Source organism: Microtus ochrogaster, chromosome 6, assembly GCF_000317375.1.
Source record: "Microtus ochrogaster isolate Prairie Vole_2 chromosome 6, MicOch1.0, whole genome shotgun sequence".
Lineage (NCBI taxonomy): Eukaryota > Metazoa > Chordata > Mammalia > Rodentia > Cricetidae > Microtus > Microtus ochrogaster.
Genome location: NC_022013.1, coordinates 30520655 through 30537395, shown reverse-complemented (window position 1 = coordinate 30537395; position 16741 = coordinate 30520655). Strand labels below are relative to the sequence as shown.

General features: G+C 36.8%; 1 protein-coding gene across 3 annotated transcripts in view; it reads left to right on the top strand.

Annotated features, from left to right (window-relative positions):
• The first annotated feature begins 13593 nt into the window (after positions 1–13593).
• LOC101999859 (complement factor H) overlaps positions 13594–16741 on the top strand; it is a 132166-nt gene continuing 129018 nt past the window's right edge. For all 3 annotated transcript variants that reach the window (XM_013346745.1, XM_026779733.1, XM_005348454.2), the window contains exon 1: positions 13594–13886. In XM_013346745.1, coding sequence (XP_013202199.1) covers positions 13829–13886 — 58 coding nt within the window. In that variant the 5' untranslated portion in view covers positions 13594–13828. The remainder of the gene's footprint in view (positions 13887–16741) is intronic.

Below are 16741 nucleotides of genomic sequence, written 5' to 3'. Positions count from 1 at the left end.
CTGAGGATTTATAATGTGTGTGAGGAGGTTACCTTGAATCAGACCAAGTCTGCCGCTGAGGTGGTCTGCGCAGGCAAGCACAATGTGAGCCCCGGAGCAGGTTTGACCGGCACTGGCGGCTAATGAGCTGCACGGTGCTGGATGCCAGAGCGTGCTGGGCCTGGGAGAGCGCACAGGGAGAGGCAAGCAGAGTCGGCGGGTGCGGAACGCTTCCCTCCAGCGACCAATCTCGCTCACAAAGGCTGACTAGATCGGGTTCCCCCGTGCAGCGCGGTGGCTGAAAGCCCTTCCACCCAGGACCCGCGGGGGCGGCTGAGGCCAGCGCCCGGATCCTGGTGCAGGCGCAGGGAAAATCTGCCACAACGTTGGAGCGCCAAATGAAGGCAGATCGAATTAATACAGGCCAATTGGTATAAGATGATACAACTTTAATGTAAATAGCACACTCACGCAACCGAAGTTCCAGCAATGCACCGAAACAGGAAACCGGAAAACGGGCTGCAGCACCTGTGCGCCCCAATTTAAGTAAACATTTTCCCGAGCCATCCTGCCCCCAAAAGGCGGGCTCTCTCTACAATATTCTACAGTTTCTTAGGTGGTTGAAAATTACCTATCTATGTGAAATACAATCTCTATGAATCTAAGGAACCTGACTAGTCTAATTATAAATATGACAAACATGGATGCCTATTGATCTATAATTCTTAATACATATAACACTTAAAAACTAGGGGTTCATATTAAAATATTAAACAATATTTAAACAAATATGCAGCAAATAAGGACAATGACTTCCAAATGTAAGCAATACACAAGTATCTTGATCAGAGGTAGTAATGTATAGTACAATATGATAAATATACCCTGTAAGAGCCCGCTCCTACAAAGTCAGCTAGGGTTCCTGGCTAGGAGATCCTCAAGGCCAAAGAAAAGTTAGATAAAAAAAAAAAAAAAAAAAAAAAAACAGAAGACAGGATAGAATCAGGAGGTCTGTCTGGTCATGCCAAAGTAGTCAAACATCCCAGAGTTTATTTCAGAACTTGGTTATATACAAAAGCAGAACAAAGCACAGCACAGATGGTAAGTAAGTATCTAACCACAAAACCATTCCTGTCCTTGAGTCAGCAGCTTTCTCTCCAACTTGTGTTTGCTGTTTGGAAGCAGCTTTATTTTCTATTTTGAAATTCCTCAGGTTTGATATCAGCAGTATACTTTCTACTAGTTAGAGAATTCTTTTCTCCTGGGCTAAATCAGAAGATGGTCATAGCCCTTAGGTTATTCAAAAAAGCAGATCAGGCAATCATGAATTCAATGACTTAAGTCAGAAATTACTCCAGATGGAAACTGTGTCACACATGGGATCCCACAATTCTCCCTTTTTAATATATGTTTAAGGACCTCTTAGAGTCCCTCAGAAAACTGCATCTGCCTTGGGAGTTTCTTACTGCACTCTAGTCTTTCCTGTCATGGAAAAATGGATCTTAGAGTTCCATCTCCTGTTTTAGGTTGAAAAGAGGCAAAGAAAACCCACCCATCTTTCACTGCAAATCTTTGGTGTCAAGTTTTTAGGGAAGTGTGCTGAGTTTTACTCCATGAAGTTCTGAGTTATGAGTTCATAATCAGCTTGAAACTAGAGGTAAACAAACTAGGTCCAAAATAACCTAAGATCCAACAGCTGCTTACTTCACTAAGAGTGAAGTAAATGCTGACCATGATGGAACAGTCTTTTTAAATTGTTCCAGAATATCCTCAACTGCTTTTGATTCATCAAAATCTATTTTAGCCTTTTTCAAATCCAAAATCTCTTGATGTAATTTAGCAAAATCTAAGGATTCATTAGAATCATGCAGAATTCCCAACCAATAATACTTTCATTATACGTAGAAAATATAACACAAATCCATTCAAAATTAGCAGGACATTTCAACATTCTTAGATAATTAACAAAACCCACATTTTGAATAGACTGAGGCAAAGCCACTGAAGCAACTGCAGTGGTAGTAAGCATAACAACAACAGTTGTAATCCCTGCTACAGCTAATCCAAAAGCAGGTTTCTGTCTACCTAAAGCTTTCTTAATTTCTTCAATTATTTGTAACCCTTTGTCATCAAACCATGGATCATTTACATGCACTGGTAACATTACAAAAGAAAGTTATTTTAACACCAGTACACAGATATAATCATCCACTTGAGAAATACAATTAGTCAAAATACATTTTTTAAACACACTATGACCATTTAAGAGTCTTATGTTTGTCTGAATCTGTCTTTATTGCATATCTGTAATCATGTTCTGACCAGGAGCAACTTTTTAAAAAAAATACTAAATGGGCATAGTTAGAACCAACTCCTCAGCCCTGTCTGATCATCACTCCACCCAGTCCAACAAGGCTGAGGCATTTTCACCACCCCTGTTCCAGGAACATAGCAAGTCCATGTCACCATTAAGCAACTAGTAGCATGCTGCTCACAAACCCCATTTAAGTGCAGGTCTTCCCAAAAGAGCCAGAGGCCACGCCTTGTTTGAGGACATGTGTCACTAATAAAGGGCTTCAAAGTTTCAGAAGCCCATATCAGGCCTAGTGTTTCTCTCTTCCTCTTGCCTGTTTATCTAGATATAGAACTCTCAGCTATTTCTCTTCCAGCATGTCTTTGTTCTCTGCCAAGATGATAATAGACTAAACTTCTGAAACTGATAAGTAGGATCCAATTAAATACTTTCTTTTATAAGAATTGTGTGGTCATGGTAGCTCTTCACAGCAATAGAACAGTGACAGCAAGGAAGGCATTTTTAGTTGAAGCACCTTCATATTTCACTTCTGGCTGCCATTGTCTCATGGTCATCTCCTAATACAAAATGCATCCATTCCAACCTCAAGAGTCCTGATAATTCTACCCATTCTAATACATAAATATTTCAAAATCCAGAGTCTTTTCTGGACCTCATGGCAATTTCTTAGCTGAAAGCCTCTACAAGATAAAATGACATCAGAAAAAAAAACAGTTTTTATATATAGATTGTCAATATTTTTTATAAATAAAAGAGAACAATTTTACAGTGTGGTATATGTATAGAGTAGACTGGGAGTTATTGGATAGTGAGAATGTCAGGCCTTATAGAGTTTCAGCAGTCATAGCACTCAGAGCTGCCTGGAAAAATACTCAACCAATCTGTAGGCAAAGGGATTTTCCTTCTAATCCTCAGATTGTCCTGTGATTTTCAGCAGAGTCTTGTAACCACCAAAGGGAGGGTAAACTGAGTCACAGGTTACCTTTAAAATTAGGGTTGCTTTTGATTAATACATTATAAAAATTCTTTATAGAATCTCCAGAGTTCTCTTCCATCCATGTGTTCAAGGATTTGACTAAATATCCAGCATCATACTAAGAAGAAAGCAGCAACTTTAGAAACTACGAGAAGTGGTAGATAGGCATTCTGAGGCCAGATTCAGATACTGTCTCCATGCAGTAGCCTATCTACAGTCAGTTTTGATGATTTCTAAATGTGATTTCTATATATGATGCTTTTCTAAATGTGATTTCTATATAAACTGACAACATGACCATTCGAAAACAACAAGTATACAGAAAGACTTTCCACACCATTTCCCCCTTTCTGTTTAAATAAAAGGAAGGTTTTAAATTTAACATAGTAAAATCACTTATAACAAAACAGGTATCAAGCAAGAATGACAATTACAATATTTATATCTACTTTCTCTTTTATCATAACAAAGGGAAACTATAATTATATCTATTCTTCAACTCCATCAAAGACTCCAGAAGGATATAATATTACCTAAGTTAACATGAAGTACATTGCAAGCAACTTCCAAAACTCTAGAATTGAAGAGACATCTCACTTCCTGAACAGTAGTAACCTAGAGGTCTTCTGTAATGTTGGAGCATCCACTTCATCCTACAGGCCCATCGTAGCTTCCAAACTTTTCTATGAAGTAGCAAATTTCAAAGACAGTTCTGCCCATATTGGCAGTTTGTCAGTCACTTTTTCCTGTGTCCTGAAGAATGTCTTTCAGACTCTTTTATGAAGCAGGAATCCCTAAGGACTATCTCACCTTCTTTAGATGACTTCAGCAGTCATTCTTCTGTAGACCCTGCATGTCCAGTTCATACAGCATAATATCAATCAGTCCAGCAATAGCAATTTCTTGCCCGAATGGCTAGCAAACTCCAAAAGAAACCTCTTCAATGTCCATCATCCTCTTGAAGTAGATTGGTGCTGCCAGGAGCAGAGGTATCTCATTGTCATGAAAAAGCCTAAGTTGTTAAAACATTTTAAATACCATATTTGACAGTATCTGAAAAATTTAAAGAATACCTATCTAACTGAAATATATCTCTATATATCTAGAACACCTAACTAATATGACTATAAGCTTGACTATTATACATAACTCTCTTTTAGCCTTTATTTCTTGATTACACATTTCTAAATGAGCTACACAAACACAAATCCTTAATCAAGAGCAGAAACATACATATAACAAAACTGATTTAAATTTCTATCAGTAGACTAATATCCATACCAATACAAATCTCTATAGTATGTCCCCTCTAAATGAAAACAAACATTTATAAACAATATTTGGGAATTTGAGCATGTTTCTCTCCAAACTGCCTACTTTTTGTAGTGTAAGGAATATTTGAGGGTGTTCACAGTGACTTTTTAGGGGGTCTTGGTCCATAAAATCACATTAGTCTGGAAGAATTACACAGGCTCTCATCCTCCATGGAAGCAAAAGAAAAACCTCTTTACCAAAGCAACAAATCCTTAGACCAAAATTATGAAATCAAGACATCTTTAAAATATGTATGTTGGTTTAAATTAGCAGCCCAAACAATGAAATGTCTCTCTGTACTCAGCTCCTTTACAATTAAAAAATTCAAAGAAATACACAGACAGAATATTGTATACATAATAAATAAATAAATATATTATTTAAAAAATTCAAAGAAAACACATTATACATATTCCAGACTCTCTGCATATATTCTGGCTTTCCTTGGCTTTTTTTCTTACTCTATTGCTTTATAATATTTACTTTGTCATCTTTACTCCTTTAATCTACGACTATACTCTGTCTCTTTAAAAACTTTGTTTTAACTGTAAAAAACATTTTTTATAACTCTCTATAAGTTGCTGCTTCTTCTTCACTCTCCAAAGCCTATGTATTTTTATTCAACACTGTGGTCCATTAGAGGTCTTTTTAATCTGAATTTGTCTTTATTGTGTATGCATAATTATTTTCTGATCAGAAGCACCTTTTTTAAATGCTAAGTGGGTGTGGTTTTGAAACTGCACATTCTCTTTTTTATTTTTGTTTTTGTTTTTGCTACCACTGAATCATGAAGACCTCTTTTATAGGAGCTGCAACATGCTGCCAGCCAGCAGAGCCCTTTCAGAAAAAAAAATGCAACTAAACTTTGTTTTTTAGCATCTAGAGTCCCTCTCAGGTTTTAACTGGATTTAGTTGGCCACATTGACACCAATTTTTAGTAGGAGACAACTTGTTCATTCCCAGCTTCCCAGACCTGAAATAATCACAAAGAAACTGTACTAATTAAATCACCACTTGGTCTATTAGCTCTAGCTTCTATTTGGCTAGCTCTTACATCTATAATTAACCCATTTCTATTATTTTATATTTTATCATGAGGCTTGTGGCTGACCTGCAAAGTTCCAGTTGGCAGCTCATGTCTTTCCCCTCTGTTGGCTACATGATATCACCTGATTCTGACTTCTTTCTCCCAGAATTCTGTTTACATTTCCCTGCCTATCTCTATTCTACCCTATCACAGGCCAAAGAAATTTTTTTATTCATTGACCAGTAAATGCAACACATAAATAAAAGGACATCCCACACATGGCAATCATAGAAAGAAAGAAATAGATTAAAAATAATAAAGTCTTGACACTAAAATAATGTAAAAGAAAAAAGTCACATAAAAGTGAGAAACACAGGGAGCCGAGATCTCATTTAGTATTGTGTTGATTTTAAATTTTTTGATTTTAGTCAAAGAATAGCTGCTAAGAGACCTGAAATTTGAAAAGGGACTGTTGAAAAAAACAGCCTCAATATTTTAAGTATTCCTTAATTTTAAAAAAAAAATCAAAAAATATATTTGTCAAATGCAAATCAAAATGATTTGGAGAAGAGGTTTTGCTTTTGTTTCCACAAGAAACAAGAGGCTGTGGATACATTTTAGGTTGATTTGGTTTGATCTGGTTTGATCAGGGGAGACCTCCTGAATCTTGACAGATTTCCACCTTACTAATATTGTAGGGGTCTGACTCAAAAATTTTCTCATTTTTACCTAGAGATATTCTGAAGACCAAGTTTCAGAGGTCGGTACAATTACACTTGTGCTGGGTCCAAGAATGAGCCATTTACCAGGAACCATTGCCTCTGTAGATGACTAGCTGTTGACTCAGCATAGGTTTTTAAAAACTGTCTTTCTTGCCATTGATGCAAGTTAAGTGTTGACAAGAGGGGGATTTACTATTTAAAAGAAAGGATTTTCTTGTCACGTATATGGTATGTGAACTCCAGGATTCTAGTCTAGTAGGATTATTAATTTCTTAAGAACACATCCACTGGAGATTGTGGTTTTGAGTGGTTGCTCTTCTTGTGGCTCCTTTGCTTTCCACATTTCCCCCCTGCATGCAGAGGGACAGTATATGTCATCCAATTTTTATATCTTGTTCTTCCACCTTCTCTCTCTTACTGTCTTGTTACTAAAAACATATTAATAAATGTCTAGACACTGTCTCTGTTTTAAACATTGGTTTTAACTCTGCAGTTTCCCTGACTCTGCAGTGGAAGGAGAATATTTGGCCTTTGGAAAAAGACTCTGGACTGCCTCACTTTTTGGTCTGCTTTCTCAGTTTTTCTTTCTTTCTTTGCATCTTAAACATGTTTTCAATGACCACTCACCTCAATGTCAAGTCCAAAAGGAACCAAAGTCAAATGGCTAACTGTAGTGCCTAATAGCATACATACCAAAGCACATGCTGGTCCCCCTGCTCACTCAGTACCTGTGGCTCTTCTCAACACTTCTCTCTCTGCCCCTACCCTAACCTCCAACTTTTTGGCTTCTCTTCTGCCAGCTTCTGATTCCTATGTAACCCTGCTATTTCAGCCATGAACACTCTTGGCTTTGTAATCTTTCTTGACCCTTGGCTTTCTCTCTTAGTCTTCTTGGCTCCCTCTCTGTTGTCCCTCACTCAGTCCTGTTCTCTCACTTTCCCCCTCTCCTCTCAGAGCTTGGTACAGTCTATTGTTCATGTATAGTCCACCACTTACTTACTCTACTAGATGTGATTTTCATTCATGGGCTAGATGCCCTCTTGGATGCATGAGTGATAGACTCCAGCTATTCTCTCCTTAATTAATGTAAACTTAAATTTATTTCAAATAAGCACCTGTAGTTGTCATGCACATTAGTTCACAAATCAGAGCAAAGTTGCCACCTCAGAAGGTATTGTTTCTATGTAACATTTTTCTTTTAAAATACATCCTTAGGGGAAAAAAACAAACAAACAACAACAAAAAAAAAGCCAGGCAGTGGTGGTGCATGCCTTTAATTCCAGCAATCGGGAGGCAGAGGCAAGCAGATCTCTGTGAGTTCGAGACCAGCCTGGTCTACAAGAGCTAGTTCTAGGAAAGGCTCCAAAGCTACAGAAATCCTGTCTCAAAACAACAACAAAAAAAAATGTCCTTGGGTACTGTTGTACATTTTATAATATGTTTAACCAATTACTGCTTAGAACAACTGGCTCAGCAACATATCACTAAATGGTACAACAGTGTCACTGACATTATGGGAGTAACCAAAAGTCATTGGACTTAAGAATGAGTCTTTGGATTGCTTCTGGTAAGATTGTCAAAAGCTTCTGTAAAGCAAAGGACACAATCAACAAGACAAACAACAGCCTATAGAATGGGAAAAGATCTTCACTAACCCCACGTCAGACAGAGGTCTGATCTCCAAAATAAGAACTCAAGAAATTGGTCATCAAAAGATCAAAAATCCAATAAAACAATGGAGTATGGACCTAAACAGAGAACTCTCAACAGAGGAATTTAAAATGGCTGAAAGACACTTAAGGAAATGCTCAACATCCTTAGTCATCAGAGAAATGCAAATCAGAACAACTTTGAGATTCCATCTCACACATGTAAAAAGGCCAAGATCAAAAACACTGATGACAACTTATGCTGAAGAGGTTGTGGGGAAAAGAGAACACTCCTGCACTGCTGGTGGGAATGCAAGCTGGTACAACCCCTTTGGATGTCAGTATGGTGATTTCTCAAGAAAATTAGGAAACAGCCTTCCTCAAGACCCAGTAATACCACTTTTAAGTATATAATCAAAGGATTCTCAATTATGCCACAAGGAGACGTGCTCATCTATGTTCATAGCAGCATTGTTTGTCCTAGCCAGAACCTGGAAACAACCTAAGTGCCCCACGACAGAAGAATGGATAAGGAAAATGTGGTACATTTAAACAATGGACTACTACATAGCAGAAAAAAAAATAATGACATCTTGAATTTTGCAGGTAAATGGATGGAGCTAGAAAACATTATTTTGAGTGAGGTAATCCAGACCCAGAAGACAATTATCATATGTTCTCACTCATAAGTGGTTTTTAAACAAAACAAAGAAAGCAGCCCACAAATCACAATCCCAGAGAACACAGACAACAAGGATGACCCTAAGAGAGACATACATATATCTAATCTACATGGGTAATGGAAAAAAACAAGATCTCCCGAGTAAATTGGGAGCATGGGGACCTTGGGAGAGGCTTGAAGGGGAGGAGAGAGGCAGGGTGGGAGCAGAGAAAAATGTAGAGCTCAACAAAAGTCAATTTAAAAAAAAAGAAAAGAAAGAGTGAATTATAGGAGGGAATTCATGCCTGTTACTGTCAACCTACCCAAAAACACACAGCTAGAGAGGTTATAGAAAAAAACCTATTACTGCTATTTTGCCAAACTAATACAGCTTCCAACTATATTCTAAATATTTGTCCTTAAATACCCATAAGTAAGTTCAACTCTCACCCTTCATCAAAGAAGCCTCTCGTTGTGCAGCAGATAGACTTTATTACCCAATTAAAAATGTAGAGAATAAGTCTTTGTGTGATTCCCAGCATGACTGATACACATACAACACAACTCTTATAACCAAATCTGAAGGAACATCACATAAGAGGAATGGAAAGATTGTAAAAGATAGAGAATCAGGATAGGATTGGGGTACCTATAAATAAAGAAACAGTATGTTTACCTATACAAGAACTTTTCAGGATGACACCAAACAAATGACAATGTGAGCTGAGGAAAATTTCACACTTAGATGAAAAGTTATAAGCAGTCAATGACTGGGAGAATTAGTTGTCTTCAGTGACCAGCATTCCTGTCATGTTTCTCAATCCTAAGTGATCATCCCTAGACACAAATATAGGTAGCAACATTAATTAGAGTCAGTAGACTCTGCGTGTATACATATATAAGCGTAAATGTACATATATGATGTGATTATAGAAGAAGAGATCAAGAATTAGAGAGGAGCAGGATGGACATAGGAGGAGTTGCAAGGGGAAGAGAGGTGTAGAAATCATTCAAACAGTGTATTCGTGTATAAAATTCTCAAAAATTCAAATTCAAATTTTAAAGTAGATATATAGATAAAATTAAAGATCAATTATCATAAATTACAAGTTTAAAAATTGTTAAGTAAAGCCTGGCAGTGGTGATATACACATTTAATCCAATACTCAGGAGGTAGAGGCAGGTAGATCTCTGTGAGTTTGAAGACAGTCTAGTCAACAGAGTGAATTCCAGGACAGCAGAGGCAGAGAAACCCTGTCTCAAAAAACAGACAAACTAAAATTGATTAGTAAAATAAAAAAAAAACAATTGTACATATAAGTTATACATGTCACTGAATGCCTTCAGCTCAGCTATCTTTTTCCTACCACTTTGTGAAACTTGCAGTTGAGGATTCAAGACCCTTTATCTGTCTCCAGACAAGAGCTTGCACAATAGAAAGTATCCAGTCACTTTTTAGAATTGTTTTGTTTTTTGTTTTTTGTTTTGTTTTTTTTTTTTTGTTTTTGTTTTTTTTCGAGACAGGGTTTCTCTGTGGCTTTGGAGCCTGTCCTGGAACTAACTCTGCAGACCAGGCTGGTCTCGAACTCACAGAGATCCGCCTGCCTCTGCCTCCCGAGTGCTAGAATTGTTTTTATATAGCTATATAGTTTTCCTCTCTTCCTTCTCCCTTCTCCCCTTCCATTCTGTCACCTGGACCCCCATACTCACAAATCTCTGGAGCTGTGAATTGTAGTCTGGTTATCCTTTGCTTTGCTTTATGTCCTCTATCCTTTGTATAGTTTCTTGAGTGAATACAAAATGTGTTTGTCTTTCTGAGTTTGGGTTATCTGGTTTCTCCTAGTCCATTCATTTACCTGCAAATTTTATGATGTCATTTTTTTTTACAACTGCAAAATACTCCATTGTGTAAATGTACCACATTTTCCTCATACATTCTTCAGTTGAGGGGCATCTAGGTTGTCTCCAGGTGCTGGCTATTAAGAATAATGTTGCTATAAATATTGTTGAGCAAGTTTCCTGTAGTATGATTGTGCATCCTTTGAGTATATGCCCAAGAGTGATATCGCTGGGTATTGAGGTAGATTGATTCCCAATTTCTGAGAAACTACCATATTGATTTCAAGAATGGTTGTACAAGATTGTACTCCCACCAGCAGGGAAGGAGTGTTCTACTTGCTCCATATCCTGTCCAGCCTGTCTCCTCATATTTTTTTTACCTTAGCCATTATGACAGGTGGAAGACGGTAGAGTCATTTTGATCTGCATTTCCCTGATAATTAAGAATGTTGAGTAATTCCTTAAATGTCCTTTGACCATTTGGGTTTCTTCTGTTGAAAATTCTCTGTTTATTTCTCCACCCCATTTATCATAAGATTATTTATTATTTTGTTGTATAGTTTCTTGAGTTCTTTATATATTTTGGAGCTCTGTTGTAAAGGAGACTGTTTGTTGGCTCCCGGTTACTCAACTCCAAAATAATCACAGAGAAACTGTCTTAATTAAATCACTGTTTGGCCCATTAGCTCTAGCTTTTTATTGGCTAACTCATATATATTAATTTAACCAGTTTCTATTAAGTTGTGTATCACCACACGGCTGTGGCTTACTGGCTAAATTTCTGGTGTCTGTCTGCGTTGGGGCTACATGGCTTCTCTCTGACTCTGCCCTCCTTTCTCCCAGCATTCAATTTAATTTTTCCTGCCTACCTCTGTTTACACTATCAGGGGCTCAAGACAGTTTCTATATGCATTAGCCAATAAAAGCAACACATGGTCAGTAGAAACTCCCACACCACAGATCAGCCCTCTGTCAGATGTGGCAGTTGGTGAAGATCTTTTCCTATTCTGTAGGTTGTTGCTTTGTCTTGCTTCTCTGATTCAGGAGGTCCCATTTATTGATTTTTGTTCTTGCTGTATGTGCTACTGATGTTATATTTAGGAAGTTGTCTCCTATGCCCATGTATTCAAGGCTACTTCCTATTTTCTCTTCTATAAGGTCCAATGTAACTGGCTTCATGTTGAGGTCTTTCATCTACATGGACTTGAGTTTTATGCAAAGTGATAGATATGGATATATTTGCAATCTTCTACATATTGACATACAGTTATGCCAGCACCATTTGTTAAAGTTTTTTTTCCTTTTGCCATTGTACCTTTTTGGCTTCTAGTGTTCAAATACATATGTAATTTCTCTGGTGAAAACCAGCAGAAGTTACCCTCAGTCCAGTTTTTCATGAGGTGACTTGAACAATTACCTTTTCAATGATATTTGAAAAATAATAAAATAAAATAGACTTGAATCTGCAAAAATGATGAATAAGAATTAAAAAGTAATACATTATGAATATTATTTAAATAATAAGATCTAATATACTCTTAATTTTCATATTTTGGTTTTCTTTATACTTTTGATTATTTTGCTATAAGCCTCAATTTATTAATAACTTCACTAGAGATAAAGAGAAAAACATCTATTTTGTATAGCTGATTAAAATTTGTTACTTGTTATCAAAATATTAGAAAAGTCAGAATCTCACCATCAATGATTTGTAATGTCTGTACATTTTAGTATTATCAAAGTTTAAAAACATTCTGTGCATTTTATCTAATAAAATGAACAAAACTTTAAGACGTTAAGGTAGCTGTTGTGACATGATTAGCAGTAAGCACTCTGAAATGAGGTTTTATAATCTGTTCTTTTATCTCTTGTGGGGTGGAGTTGCAGACTGAAGAAATAGAGAGTTGAGCAAGCATTTATCACTGCTCTCTGCAACCGCACTGTGGTTGCTAGGTGACCAGCTGCTCCTGATCCTGTGGCTGTCCTTACCCTGCTATGTCTATGGCAAGTGTGAGTCAAAACAAACCTTTCCTTCCTTAAGTTGCTGTTGTCATGTGTGTTGTCACCACCCACAAGACAAAACACTCTTCTAATAGCTATTGACAATTGAGTCTCTCCACACCAGATTAGGAGGCAAACCATCGGAAAATGTCTATCTGTATAGATTCAATGTATGATTTCGGGTATTGGCCCTGAGTTTAGCATACCACTTCAGAAAGTTCTTGTGGCCTTAAGAGAACATTTAAATGTCTTGTGCTCAGTTTACCCATTTATATGATTGATAGAGCAACAGTTTAAAAACCCAACACAGTATAACATCATGGGACTATTCGTATTACTTCCTAGCTGGATTCTATCATTAACATGCTCAGGAATAACTAAAAATTGTCCTATATTCAAATTGAATGCTGTATAGAACAATAATTAAGAGCCAGGAGCCGTGTCTTACAATGGGATGCCCCAAATAAAGTTCTGAGTAAAGGACTCTAACTAAACAAAAGAGTGAATTGCTCTCTCCTATTTACATACACTAAGTACAGACAAATACAGTCCACGTTCTTGGAGACACCGACTGTGGGTGGAAACTGGGAGAGCCAAGCAGATAGAAATGAAGGCAGAGGTAGCAAGTTTGGCAGTTAGGCATTGATTATCTGCCTGGATTCTGCTTCATTGCAGCAACACGCTACTGACACTTTTTATACCTCCACATTCCTTACCATACGATATCTCAATGTTAGAAAATCAGCATTTCAAATGCTTGATTTTTGAGTTTTAGTTTATATCCAAGGAAGCATGGAAAAGTTGCCTCACACATATAAAAGGAATTCCTTGGAAGACTAATTTCGTGAATTTGGAAAAGCAGTTCCCCCCTTTGTGTGATCGTCTCACCAAAGTTTCTTTACTGGTCCCGGGTGTCGGTCCTCAAAACCTGACCTAAGGAAGTTGCCTAAATGATTTTTAAAAGGGCCTTCATTGCTTTCTGTTGTGTGGTTATGAAATCCAGAGGCGATCACCAGGCCCTGCTTCTCACATTCCGAGAAACCTGAACTTGTTTCCAAAGAAAACAAGCTGGCATTTACAAGAACAATTCAGCAGGTCACAGGCAGGGCACAGCAAGCATAAGGATCAAACGCCCACGCTGCTAGCTGGACTTGTGGTCTACCCTTTTAGCTTATTTTGCAGTAGTTGCTGGGGAGGTGGGTGGGCGGAGCATCTAGTCATCCTGATTTCTTAAACAGACTTTCAGCTTCCCTTCGGAGCAAGTTTTTCCCTGCAGTAACCACAGTTCTTAACAGAGGAGAACTGGATGGTGCTGTACTTCTCTGCGTCCTAGAAAGATCCAAAACATGAGACTATCAGCAAGAATTATCTGGCTTATGTTATGGACAGTTGGTGTAGCACAAGGTAAGTTTTAAACAGATTGCCTTTCTCCATTCTGGCTCAGCCGCACTACAAAACATTTGCAGATAATAATTCTCATAGCAATCATGCAAATGAAGTCTAGAAAATGTGAAGGAATTACTGGTCTGTAGCTTAATGGCTTTTGGTGGTAAGTTTAAAAGCTGCAAGCAGTTCATTTGATTGCCGTAATTGATGGTTCCTCCCAATGTAAAACACAAACCGTGCTTGAAACATGTTTCTGCAGTCCATAGTTCTGTATAGTCATTTAACTTGTAGTCATCATGAAATACAAACCCCTTCTTTGCATGAGTGTCCCTGAAATATTTCATGTAAAACTAGTGAGAAATATGTTAATGCCTGTACTTAGTGAAAGCTTTTGACAGTTTTTAGTGAGTGGATTTATTTCAGGCATAATTCTAATGCTTCCTGAAATCATTACTAACAACTGATACTGCCGTGGCTTTAAAGTTTTGCACATAAGAACAACATGTATGATAATAAAAAGATTATAAAATTTGATGCATAATCTTTATATAATATGTGTAAGATCTTATTTATTTGGTTTCTGTTTTCCCATGAGTATGTATGGAACATACAGCTTGTGAGCCATTTGTTGACTGGGTAATCGTGAGTGTTGGCACTTCCCCCATGTCAATAGCAAAGTTCTAAGTCTATCATTCAGTTCAATTCCATCAAAACTGTTCACTTTATCCAATGAAGGGGTTCACTTTCCTAGTTCATGGTAGGTAACTAGTGATTTGATTAGTATTCAATTCGCTTTTTTTTCATTTTGTATTTTTTAAAATAGGGTGCAGCCAGTTTGTCCGTGAACTCACTGTAGTCCTCCTGTGTCAGCCAGCTATGTGCTGAGGCTACAGGTGCTAACGACTGCCATACCTGACTTAGCACTTGTTATATCAAGTGAATAACACAACGCTAATCATTTTTCCAGATGTTTCACTTAGCCAGCACTTTGCAATTTGAGCCTTTGCTGTATAATTTTCACTGAAAAATATTAACACACAAGCTCTAACTGGATATTTACCTCTCCAGATAAGAAAGACAGATATGGTTTCTCAGTTTTATCTTTTAGTCAAATTCTGAAAATTTGTTTAAGACTGTTTAATATCTTTGATTGACCTTTTTTCAATTATATTTTTCCTTTTAATTAATATTTAATTAATTAATATTATTCCTTGAATTCTAGCTTATAAATCTTATATTCAAACACCTTTTAGACTAAGGTATTTATTTCCTTATATATGAAAATATGAGTATTATTAAAATGAAATATAATTATATTGGCTAGGATTTCTAAAGCAGTGTTGATATTATTAAATATAACTCAACCTTTTCTTTTGTCATGTCAATGTTTTTGTCTTTTATTTTAATGTTCTACATTCATACTACTTACTGAGATATTTTTGAAGCTATATATAATGAAAAAAGATCTGTTTAATTTTTACCAAATTCTTAAATTTTAAGAAATGATACAAGTGAAATCAAGCTGTTTATCTAAACACTCAGTGGAATTTGAATATTAAAAGGAAGTGCCTTGCATTTTACATGACAATATAATATTAATGTTTTAAAATTCTCATACCATGGATCCAGCTGATTTTCTTGTTATTGTTGGATATGATTTTTCATCATTATGTATTGAAATATGGTGCCAGTTCTTACTGGTGAGTTGGGCAGTTGCACTGCCACCTCACTGCTTCAAGAGCTTTACAGTAAGAGATGAAGAAGGAGTTTAATATTTAAAGCATTATGTAGAGTAATCTCATGATAGTCACAAAGTTCACTCAATGAAGAGACAGATGTGAGAATTTTCATGGACTTTTAGTGGACACAGAGCTTCCTCTTCATTCTCAGCTTGCCTAGTGGCCTGGGTCTGTCTGAAAAGTAAACAATTGCAACAGCCTATCTATTTTACAGGAATTTCACCATCCAGAATATTTTGGATTAAATATTAAAACACTTACATATACACTTCAATATTTGCTTTTCTTTTTATCCCACACATCAAATAATGGCTTTTTGACTGATTAAAAAATGGTTGTAAAATGCTATCCTAACGCTTTCTGTGCCTGGAAGAAGACTCAAGTATTTCACAAATCTTTTTGGCCTTGATAAGACCAGTATTCTTCCCAAACCACTGTTAACTGGGCCAGCATGAAGGCTAAACATGTTAATGAACTTGCCTGCCACAGAATCTGGCTATTTGAGTTAAATCTGTGGGATCCCAGTGAGAGGAAGAAAAGGCCTCCTACAAGCCATGTTCTAGTTTCTATGCACAAGCATGGCAACTGGATATCACACCTGCCCATATTAAAAAAACAAAAAAAAACCCAAAGTACAACTTTAACAAACATTCTAAAAAGGAAGAACTATGAATCTAGGTTTTTTTTTCTTCCTTTTTCCATGTCAAGGACTGCCTAATACATTTTTAGTACAGTACCTGCCTGCATTTACACTTCTACCTGCTAGGAACAGTAAATGCTGCTTCTTGCAAAATCACATGCTGTTCAAAATTGGGTAAGATTTACAGAACAACCTGTAACATAAGAGTTCCTCAATCAAGCTGTGTATTTTCAGTTCTGGGAAATGGATTATACCCAAGCTTTCCAAGCACAAAATTTGCTCTCACAATTGGATATTGTATGAAATTAGTTCACAGCCCAGAATTGCTGAAACAAACCAATTAAACCTGTGTGAAACACAACCAAATAACCACTGCAAACTTTCAGTGGGGGAGATAAGTGTTCTTTAATCCTGGAGGTTTAAAGAACAAAAATGTCCTTTTAGGCTTTAAGAATTTGGAGAATTCATTAATTCTATATTATGTTATTTTAACT